Source organism: Talpa occidentalis, unplaced genomic scaffold (genome assembly GCF_014898055.3).
Source record: "Talpa occidentalis isolate TD23 unplaced genomic scaffold, MPIMG_talOcc4v2.1 talOcc4.17, whole genome shotgun sequence".
NCBI classification, from domain to species: domain Eukaryota; kingdom Metazoa; phylum Chordata; class Mammalia; order Eulipotyphla; family Talpidae; genus Talpa; species Talpa occidentalis.
The window spans coordinates 55269950-55281065 of NW_023601754.1; the positions used below are offsets into that span (position 1 = coordinate 55269950).

Genomic DNA, 11116 nt, shown 5'->3' on the forward strand with positions numbered 1-11116 from the left:
AATTCAAACCCAGAACCTGGGGTGGGCTGGCTGCAGCAGTTTTCCATGGCCACATCAACCACTGCCTCGCGCAATCGCAATCTCTCTCTCTCTCTCTCTCCCCCTCCCTCTCTCTCTCCCTTCCTCCTCTCTCTCTCTCTCTCTCTCTCTCTCTCTCTCTCTCTCTCACACACACACACACACAAACACACACACCTTTATTTCTCAGCTTAGTAAACTACTATGGTTTCTTTTTCAGTTTCAGAGACGCACAAGCACGGAGTGGAGCAAGGGTGAGGGAGAGGCCCCGGGCTGGTCACCACCTTCTAAGCGCACAGCACTTTACAGCTTACAAAGCACTTTCACATTTGTGATCTCATTTGATCCTATAATAGCCCCATGAGGTCAGCAGGAGGCCCAATTATTCCCATAGGGACCGGGACCCAGAAGGACGGTGACTTGTCCAGGGTCACAGAGACCCAATGGTAGCTCTGGGGCTGGAAATCCAGGGCCCAGCTGGTCTCCTGACCCTCAGTCCTGAGTGTTCCCACAGAGCCCTGCCTGGCCTCTGTCCCCAAAGAAGGCAGCCCAGGCCCCGCCTCCCTGAACCTTCCTGTCCTGAGGACTAAATCGAGTTCCTCAAATGGTATCCAAGGAAAGCAGGGAGCTCATGCAGCTCTTTCTGGCAATGCAGCCTCTCTCTGGCTTCAGTTCCCTCATCTGCAGAAGAGGGGGAGCAGACGCCCGCTGGTGGTCCTCTCACTGACGTTCTGCCCTTTTGCCCGTGTGTTAAGGTATCCCTGAAGGTTTTGAGAAAGAAATCTCGCCTGGCCCTGACCCGGCAGCAAGCTTCAGCCACTGGGGTAGCGATGTCACGCTATTCATTTCAACCTCTCTGGGCCTCAGTTTCCCCACCTGTAAAATGAGGATGAAGACGGTGCCTCCCCCAGGGTGTGGCCTTTGGCTGTGGATGTTTGGCGGTGGTGTCACATTTACACAGGCCGTTGACACAGACCTGTCTCCAGGCCAGGCTGGTGACCCCACGGCCTGGGAAGGGTCCTCACGGTATTTAAAGAGGAAAGCTTCGTCAAAGGACAGGAGAGCTGCGTGCCCTTCTGCCTCTTGCTGCTTACAGGGACTCAGAACCAAGACTTGCTCTAGCTCCTGAAATTATCCTGTGAGTGGCACAATTATATTGCATTGTTTTGTGGGTAGTTCAAAGCATTACCTTGCTCGCTGTCAGCATTTAAAACATGCCATTATTTTTGTGACCCTGGTTTGTCATTTGTTCACGTTTTAGCGTCCGTGGACGGCAGCGGACGGGCCCCCCGCCACGGCCGTCAAGCCTGGGACGATGTTCTTCGCACGGCTCCTGGCACGAAATAATCGCCCCTAAAAACAGTCATGGTCGTCGTCGTCACATTCATCACCCCGCACGGTTCCCAGACCCTTTCACATTCCTCACGTCCATCTCCCACGCGTGGCACTAGCACTGCGAGCATTTCGTCCCCCGTTGGCGATGCAGAAGTGGGGTGCGGGCGGGCGGCGGGCTCACCTGGCGCGCGGGGCGGGGCGGCGCGGGGCGGGCGGGGCGGGAACCCGCGGGGAATCCTCCGCTGCGCCCGGGCGCGCCGGGGCCATTGCACCATGTATGGGCAGCTGCGTCAGAGGGGGCCGGCCCGCCGGGGCGGCTGGGGGACGCCAAGTCCCCCCCTTTCCCCACGGAGAGGCGTCTCGACAGGAGGAGGGGTCGAAAAGTTCGGGGTGAGCTGGTGAAGGCGGCGCGGCCGGAGAGGTGGAGCCCGAGGTGCCCGCCCCCCGCTCCCCGTCAGAGTGGTTCAGCCCGAGGTTTCATTCATAAAAAGAAAGACTCGGCGGGGAGCGGGTGAGTCAGAACCCAGGCCGCCGACGCGGACCCCACGAGCAGCCAGCTCAGGGCATGTTCCGAGACTTCGGGGAACCCGGGCCGAGCTCCGGGGCGGGCGGCGCGTACGGCGGCCCCGCGCAGCCCCCCGCGGCCGGCCAGCAGGTGAGACACCGACGGGCCCGGGGGCGGCGCCCGGGACGCGCGCTCCGCACCGCACGCTCGGGGCCGGGACGGGGCTCGGGGGCCGCGGCCACAGCCCCGCCGTCCAGGGGCGCCCCCGACCCCCAACGGGCAGGGGGACGCGCGCGGCGGCGCCCCCGAGATCCGAGCACCTCGCGCTCCCCTCTCGCTCCCGCGTCCGCGCCGTCGCGGTCTGCGGCGTCTCTGTTCCCTGCTTTCTCCCCCCTGCGCCCCAGACAGGTCTTGTCCGTCTGCGCCAGAAGGGGACCCCGGGCGCCGGGTTGGTCCCGCCCTGGCAGGGGCGGCGGCGCTGGGCGCACCGGGGCCGGGGCCCGGGTCGGGGCCGGCGGCCCCGCAGCGCAGGGAGGCGGGACGCGCGGCCGGAGCCCGGTCCTCCGCCCTCTGCGCGGCAGCAGGCCCGGCCCCTCCCCGGCTCCGCGCCGGACCCCAGGGGTCCCGGGGACGGTCCTGGCCCCCGCGCTGAGCGGGGTCAAAGGCGACCGCGAGGTGCGGGGACGCGCGCGCAGCACCGAACTGGGGCGCGCGGTCCCGCACCCCGCGGCGCCGCCGGCCGCCCGGGGGACCCCGGAGGCTGCAGGTGCCCATTTCCTGTCGAGGGGCTGGAGCACGTGTCGCCGGGGAGGGAAGGAGCCGCGTCCGTTCCGCCGAGTCACGGCGGCCGAGTCACGGCGGCTGACTCACGCGCGCCCCTCCCTTCCTGGCCCCGGGGCCCGGGTCGGCTACCCCGCGACGGGAGATGCCCCGGGCAGGGCCCCTGCCCGGAACTGGGGTCACTGGGCCACCGGGCCCCCGCAGCCGGGGCCGGGGACACCGTTGTCCGGACTCGCCCGGGCTTGCCGGCCCCGGGGCTTGAACCCTTTGTCCTCCGCGCCGAGCCCCCTTCCCAGCACCCCCCTTGGGCGTCTTGCTGAAAGAATACCTTGGCGCGCAATGCCTGGAGCTCAGACAGTGAGGCCAGGCACCCGGAGGCCATTTCCACCTCGTTCACCGTGTTTGCAGCATCTAAGCTTCAGCTGATGAAAAAGCCCCCCATTCGCAGCGCCGCTGAAGTCCTGAAATATTGCCAATTAAACCTGATTTCCCGACGACTTGAAGGGTGCTTCTCAGCAGCAACGAAATGCTGTAGTCCTCACCTAGGACCGTGTTAAAAATGAGGAAATGAAGGCCCGTTGAGGTTAAATAACCTTCCCAGAGTCACAGCCAGTAAGTGGCCAATATCAGAACTGGCTCAGCCTGAACCTGCAGCGGTGGCCCCAGCCTCTGCTGGACACACCCCCTGCGCCGGGGGCTCCTGCCTCTCAAATTCTCTCACCTGATTCTCACAGCCACCCTGGAACCCTGGAAGGCAGGAGCTGTGTCTCTCCGTGGAGAAGGCACTCAGCCAGGGTGCAGGAGCAGCCAAGAGCCTGGCCGTGGGGCCCCAAACCCCCTTCCCACAAACTGGCTGTGTGTCTGTGGACAATTGTTTTCCTGTCTGAAAATGAAGCCGCTGTTGTGCAAATCACATGAGTCAGTGTTTATAAAGTGGTTGGGACAGTGCCTAAAATTCATGATTTCTAAGTAGTAGCTCTGCTGGGAAAATGGAAGCACAGAGAGGTTATGTGGCCTGCCCAAAGTCACACAGCTCAGGAGAAGGGATTGTAACCAGGATGGTCTCTCCGCCCAACTGTGCTCTCCCTGACCTCTTAGAACCAGCAGCCAAAGTGTGGATGGCAGTGAGGCTTTTGTCCACCTGAAGACCCTCAATCCACACAGACCTCATCCCTGACTCTCCCTTTTTTATCCCCCAGAAGTTCCACCTCGTCCCAAGCATCAACGCCGTGAGTGGCAACCAGGAGCTGCAGTGGATGGTGCAGCCTCACTTCCTGGGACCCAGCAGCTATCCCAGGCCTCTGGCCTACCCCCAGTACAGCTCCCCACAGCCCCGACCGGGAGTCATCCGGGCCCTGGGGCCTCCTCCAGGGGTGCGTCGGAGGCCTTGTGAACAGGTGAGGAGCAGAGGGTGAGCTCTTGCCCAAAAGGAGGCTTGGGAGGGGGAGGCAGGGCTACTAGAAAGTGATAAGCGCCCCAGGGGAGACCCATCAGGCGCCCCAGAAGGCAGAGGTCACTTCTGAATCAGGGAAAGCTTCCTGGAAGTAAAGCATATTAGCCTCAAAGGGTAGGGAGGGCTTGAATAGAGATGAAGGAAAGGACATTCCAGGGGGAGGGCATGGCAGGAGCATGAATGGAGGTGGAGGTGAGAAAGTGTGAGGTATACGTGTGGAAAGGATTGGCCTGCAGATCACCACCTCCCGCTGTGGATTGGGGAGGGGGAGCTTATACTCTGTGCAGCTGGGGACAGAACAGCGGGTTCCCTTCAACTACTGTCTGGTCTCAGTTTCCCTAATATAATCCTCACCAAAAAAAAAAAAAAAAAAAAAGACACTGGGGGCTTGTACCGTGGTTTTCTCCATTTGACAGTGAAGGAAACGAAGGCACAGAGACAAAAGGTCACTTGCCCAAGATCACACAAGTAGTGAGTAATGAGACAGGTGTGTCCAATTCTCAAGCCAGACCCTAACTTCCAAGCCACATACTCTCACCAGGAGTTAACAGATGACTCGAAGCAGAGTGAGCTGGACATCTCTTCCTGCCTCCCACAGCCAATCAAGTCCTTCCCAAAATAAATAGAGAGAGAGGGGGCCTTTAAGGGGTGACTCCTCTTCCCTTTCCCTGGGATGTCTTGGTATAGGAGACCATAGCAGGGTGAGATTTGTGCCTCTAGAGAACTTACTCTGGCAGCGAGATACAGGGTGCCTCCAGGGACAATGGGTGACAGGCTATGGGCAGCTTTTCCAGAAACAGATTGGCTGGCCTTTGGCCCAGCTAGAGAAGGGGACTGTGTGTGAGCCCCAGAAGCAGACTCCTGGACTGCCTTCCTTCAGCCCCGTCTTGAGGGTGGCCTTCTGCTCCTGGGTCCTCGTAGACTGGGACTGTGAGCTGTGAATGGGAGCCTTTTGGGGGGCGGTCCCATCAGCTGGCTGTCACTCAGTGTTTAATAGACGGCACAGATTTCTTGCCCACTCTGGGGCCATAAGTAAGTTATACATACTCCCTGCACTTCAGCTCCTAACTCGGAAAGCTGGATTGAGAATCTCTGTCAAGCACTCAGCTGGCAGGTAGGAGGTTCCTGCTCATTAAGAAGTCCCTAGCAGCACTCATTTGCCCCTCCTAGCGCTGACAGCCCCTTGGTTATCAAGAGATGGGAAAAAATGAGGGTCCTTGGAAAAAGCGCAACCTGGTCCAGGGGTCTAGGGGGAAGGCCCCTTGGAGTTTCTGGGAATGGAGAGAGGCTTCCCAAAGCGGGGACATCTTAGTTGAGTCCTGGGAAGCGAGGGTGGTTGAGGTTTGTGGACGGCATTCCCAGACAGGAATCAGGCACCAAAAGTTGCATTCGAGGAGGAAACTGGACCTATTCAAGCTGACCAAGTCAGTGCGGGGCCCCACCGCGCCTTCCTCCAGGGCCCTCCACGGGGCCAGCACGGGAGGCAAGTGGGCAACCTTGCTGCTCCTTCTACCCCCCAGATCAGCCCCGAGGAGGAGGAGCGCCGTCGAGTAAGGCGCGAGCGGAACAAGCTGGCCGCGGCCAAGTGCAGGAACAGAAGGAAGGAACTGACTGACTTCCTGCAGGCGGTGAGCACCGGCCTGTGCCGAGGGTGCCCGGACTCCTGGCCACCAAACCCCAGAGGCTTTGAAGGCGCTGGATCCAGGCGGGGGGTGGGCGCCGGGGGTAGATTAAGTGCCCTCCTCCAGCTCCCCCAGGCATTCTGAGAAAGGACCTGACAAAGCGATTGGAAGTTAGTGCAGAGTGTGTTGCTTGGAGCAGAGCAGCACATTAGCTTCAATTGCCAATCTGGTCCAAGATGCCCCCGAGCCTGATGGGAATCATGCCCATTTACTTCCACGGGCTCATGGGAGTTGTAGGCCAGACTTTCTGGAGACACTCCAATCCAACCCCTCCTCCCCGCAAATCACCATCACCGCGGGAGGCAGGCGGTGTTGGCCTTCATCTCCAAGACTCCTCTCCTGACCCTCTGCAGGAGACTGACAAACTGGAGGGCGAGAAATCCGGGCTGCAGAGGGAGATTGAGGAACTGCAGAAGCAGAAGGAACGCCTGGAGCTGGTGCTGGAAGCCCATCGCCCCATCTGCAAGATCCCAGAAGGGGTCAAGGAGAATGACGCCAGCGGCACCAGTGGCCCCAGCAGCCCGCCACCCCCCTCCCGCCCTGTGCCTTGTATCTCCCTTTCCCCGGCGTCTGTGCTTGAACCTGAAGCCCTGCACACACCCACGCTCATGACCACACCCTCTCTGACTCCCTTCACCCCCAGCCTGGTCTTCACCTACCCCAGCACCCCTGAGCCCTGCGCCTCAGCCCATCGCAGGAGTAGCAGCAGCAGTGGGGACCCGTCCTCTGACCCTCTGGGCTCCCCTACCCTCCTCGCCTTATGAGGTATCCCAGCCCCCATCCCCGAGTGTGCCACCCTGGCCAATACCTCCAGGCCCTTGGGTCCAGCTGGCTGGACCATATCCCACTCCCAACCCCAACAGGTCTTGCTCCATCCTTCCAGATGAGACCCGAGCATCTTCAGCTTCCTGATGAAGCCAGCGTGGGGCCACCAAGGCTGCCAGCTGTTTCTCTAGAGCTGGCCTCTCTAGCACAGTTAGCACTAAATCAGAGACAAAAAAAAAATTTGTGCAAGAGAACTCCTGGCAGCCCCAAAGGACTTTGTAGCTCCTTAAGGGTCCTCTGGGGCCCTACCCCCTGCCAGCCCCTCCTATAGTCCTCATCACCCTCTTCCAGTGTGACCCCCCAGCCTCACCCCGACAGAAGGCGATTCTCTACTAGCCTAGAACACTAATTCGCCCAGCCCACTGCCAGCAGCACAGGTGACTGAACCAGGGCATTCTGTGATGAGCTGGCTGCAGCCCCCAGCTCTGAGAAGCCTTTAGCCCCCGGGAATCCAAGCCTCCACAGCGAGGACAGCTGCTATTTATTTTCCTAAAGAGAGTATTTTTATACAAACCTGCTAATATGGAATAAAAGGCCTGAAACTCTGTCCTAGCCTCCGCAGACCTGGAGACTAAAGGGAGACCATTTGGAGACAGAAGCCCTAGGCTGAGCTCAGCTCCACAGACTCACTGATGATCTTGGACACATTTTGGACCAAAAAAAAAAAAAAAATTGATATTTCTGGACCTGGACTGTTTTGGCTGACAAATGAGGCGACACCTGCTCTGCCTCATCTCCAGGACTGAGAGGAGGAAGAGGTGCTGTGGGGTGCAAGCAAAGATTATTAGTCTTTTCCCGGTGGTGGTAGTGGGGTGCGGGGTGCTCCTGCGCGCGCCACAGGAGGGCGCTGTTAGGCCTTTCCAGTCCCAAGGGAGGCGGCCAAGTGGGTTCGAGGCCCCCAACACCTGCTTCCTGCCCCATTGTCTTGCACAGGAAGGAGCCGGGAAGGCAGCCGGAGCCGGGAAGGGAGCCGGAGCCACTCAGGGGCCAGATCGCGCCCCGTCCTGGGGCCTGAGTGGGGGAGTCAGTGCCTACCCCCAGGCTTGAGATAATGGCCACCGTGGTTCCGCCGTCCCTCTGGGTGGGCATGGAGTCCCGTTCTCAACGCTCCCCACCTCTCCTCTGCCGCCCAACCCCGGCGAGTCCCCAACAGACGCTGCCCAGGCCACCGGCTCTGCTTCCTTCCCAGTTTATTAGCCTCCACCCAGCCCCCCGTAAGTCCCTCCACTCCAGTTCCCCTGCTGCCCCCCCAGCGAGGGAGAGGGCCACCCCTCAGTGCCAGGGTGTCTAAGTCCACGCCAGCAGTTCCTGGTGCGCGGCCGGGGCGGCGTCCACGTCCACAGGTCCCCCGAATCCCGGCGTTTGGGGAGCAGTCCGGGCGTGCGCCGGCGCGAGGGAAGCTGCGTCCTCAGTCATCCGGGGAGCAGGCCAGGGGCAGCTGATCCGGACTGCCCACGCTGCCGGTGCTGGAGCTCCCGTCGCCCAGGTCGCGCGGCCCGCACGGGGGCAGGGCGAGCTCGGGGGCCGGGCCCGCGCCGGAGCCCCCAGAGCCGCCGGGGCCGCCGCGGGGGCCCCACTCCTCGCCCAGCGCCAGGCAGAGCTCCTTGAGCGCCAGGTTCTCCCGCAGCAGCTCCTCCTGGCGGCCCTCCAGCTCGGCCAGCTTCTGCCAGCAGCCGCCCAGGTCCTCGCGCACCGCCCGGGACGCCTGGGTCCCGAAGAGCTGCCACTGGCGCGCGGCGCGGCGCCCGCGCTGGCGCTCGGAGTCCAGGAAGCAGCAGAGGTCGCGCAGCTCGCGGTTCTCGGCCTGCAGGCGCCGGTTGAGCTGCTTGAGCTCGCGGATCTCGCCCAGGTGGCCCTGCAGCTGCCGGTTCACCTCCTGCATGAGGCGGCCGCGCTGCACCAGGGCCGCCAGGCGCGCCGCCTCCTCGCGCCGCAGGCGCCGCACCAGCTCCTCCTTGCCCAGCGCCGCCATCTCCTCGTCCGTCAGCTCCTCCAGGCCGCCCGCCTCGGCCTCCATGGCGGCCCAGGCCTCTGGGGCATCGCCTGCCGCCGCCGCGGCCGGGAGCCCCCAGGCGAGCCCGGCGCAGCTCGGGCTCGGGCTCCGGCTCCGCGGGCGCTGGGCGGGCGCGCGGGGGCTGCGGCGGCCGCCCGAGCGGGGCGGGGGCGGGGCGGGCCGCGTGACGCGGCGAGGGCGGCCAATCCGGAGGGGCCGCCGGGCCGGGGCGGGGCCTGGGCGCCGGCGCCGCGGGGCGCGCGGGGCGCGGATCCCGGCCCCGGCCCCGCGCGCTGGACGCTCAGCGGGTCGGCCCCGGCCGGCTCTAGACGGGGCGCGCGCGGCGCTCCCAGGTGGCGACTTCCTGCGCTCGGAGCGACGGCTGCTTCCGCGATCCCAGACTCCGGGGTCTACCCCGGCTCCCCAGGGCGGAGTCCCCGGCTCCCAGCGCCCCGGATCCCGAATCCAGACGTCGAAGGAGCAGACAGCGAGTTCACCGGTTCAGGAAACCCTTATTATGTGCAAGACCCTCGCACACATAAACTTAAGATCTTAACCGTGTCCTTGCAGAGGTCGCAATCGCGCGGATTTCGTTAGGGAAGCTTAGAAGCATTTGGGGGAGGGCCACCTGGATGAGGGCGCCCCCCCAAAGTTTTACCAAAAGAGGCGGGACCCAGAGGGGCCTTGAGAGATGCAGACTTTGCCAGGTACAAAGAGCTGCTCCGGGGAGTGGGACCCACACGGTGAGGCGTCTGCGCCGCCGAGAGCCCAGCCGCTTTCGGAACAGCGGGAGAAGCGCTCGGTGTTTCCGGAGGCGGGTGTGCGGGACGGTGGTAGGAGGGCGGGCGGCCGCAACGTCGTCTGAAGCCAGAGTCTCACGGGCTTTCAGTACTTGGCTGGAGAGCGTTTTCACAGGCCAGTAAGGATTTAAAGCAAGAAAGTAGCATTTTATTTTATTTAATTTTTTTTAAAGACTGGGAGGGATACCTGTTTATTTATTTTAAGATTTATTTATTTATTTATACAAGCACTGGGTACAGTCAGAAGCGCGGGAGGGTGAGAGAATTCACCAGAGCCAGAGCGGGGAGCAGAGCAGGCAGAAGGACCGAAGTACACTGCTGAGGGGAGCAGCGGGCGGCAGGAGAGGTCTGCGCGCCATGTGGGACCCTCCTCCGGTGGCCGGGGATTGAACCGGTGCTGCTGAGGCTGCGGGCAGCTTTGCAACCCAGCGTTCAACCGCTGCGCCACCGGGGAGGCCCCAAAAGTAGCATTTTAAAATAGACATTAAAAAGAGATTATTCAGGCTCCCCAGTGTGGGATGGACCACGGGCTGGGGAAACAGCCCCGAGGTGGGTGAGAACACTGTGTCAATGGGCAAGGAGAGCGCTGCAGGAAGACTGGGCTGGGGCTTGCGATGGGAGGGGGAAGGACAAAACAGGTATTAGAAATATTCATGAGAGGGCCTCCCTGGCGCACAAGGGGTTAAGTTTCTGCAGTCAGCAGCCACTGGGGCGCTGAGTTTGATCCCAGGCCAAGGAGCTGCCCGCATGGTGCAGCAGACCTCTCCTGACTCCCATGCTGCTCCCCTCAGCAATGTATCTCAGCAGATCCTCCAGCTCTGCTCCCCACTCTGTCTCTCACCTCCCCCCCACCTCTGGCCTGCACCCCAGCTCTTGTATGCATAAATAAATAAAATAAATCTTAAATTCATGAGGTAAATCCACAAAATTGAATGTGGGCAGAGAGGAGTCTGGGAGAAAGGCTGGGTTTCAGCTGTGATAACCGGGTGAATGTCAGAGGCTGTCACTGAGCTAAGAACTCGGGAACGAAAACAGATTGGGAAGAAAAGGCTCCCAGATGGGCAGCCTTTGAATGCAGACCTCCAGGCCCAGCTCTGACCTGCCTGAGAGAAGTCATTAGTTCCAGGCGGGGTAGGGGGAGTGAGGAGATGGGGAGTGGGGAACACCACGGGAGCAGATTTTAAAACCCAGAGAGGTGCCATCTGCAGGATGGCCTGATGCCATCTGCAAGGGCCCTGGGGAGCTGGGCACTTTTTTTTTTATTAAGATTTATTTATGCATACAAGAACTGGGGTACAGGCCAGAGGCTTGGGGGGAGGGGGTGAGAGGATTCACCAGAGACAGGGAGGGGAACAGAACAGGCAGACTGACTGAAATCCACTGCCGAGGGGAGCAGCAGGGAGGCAGGAGAGGTCTGCTGCGCCTGGTGGCTGCTCCCTGGCCGGGGATCAAACTCGTGCTGCAGAGGCTGCGGACAGCTTCGTTGGTTGTGTCTTAACCCCTTTCGCCACCAGGGAGGCCCCGAGCTGGGCACTTTTTTCAGAGAAAAGAGGCAGAACGCAGTTAAACCGCCGCACTCGGAACACTGGTCCAGTCAGAAAGAAAAGGGCATAGTTGTAACAGGGTGGTCCCCAGGAAAGGGGGAGGTTCCCTGCCCCACCCAAGGGAGGATGGAGCTGAGCAGGAAGAGGAGAAGCTGAAGAAGAAACTGAGGAAGGAAGCAGG

At 61.5% G+C, this 11116-nt stretch overlaps 2 protein-coding genes across 2 annotated transcripts; one reads left to right on the top strand and one right to left on the bottom strand.

Annotated features, from left to right (window-relative positions):
* The first annotated feature begins 1918 nt into the window (after positions 1-1918).
* FOSL1 (FOS like 1, AP-1 transcription factor subunit) lies at positions 1919-6626 on the top strand. The gene is made up of 4 exons (XM_037518260.2): positions 1919-2008; positions 3838-4035; positions 5612-5719; positions 6127-6626. The coding sequence occupies exons 1-4, from the start codon at positions 1919-1921 to the stop codon at positions 6535-6537; spliced, it is 807 nt and encodes a 268-aa protein (XP_037374157.1). The 3' UTR covers positions 6538-6626.
* A 1148-nt stretch (positions 6627-7774) lies between these two features.
* CCDC85B (coiled-coil domain containing 85B) lies at positions 7775-8743 on the bottom strand. The gene has a single exon (XM_037518265.2). It carries the CDS (start codon positions 8613-8615, stop codon positions 8007-8009), a length of 609 nt encoding a protein of 202 aa, XP_037374162.1. The 5' UTR covers positions 8616-8743; the 3' UTR covers positions 7775-8006.
* Positions 8744-11116: the final 2373 nt, after the last annotated feature.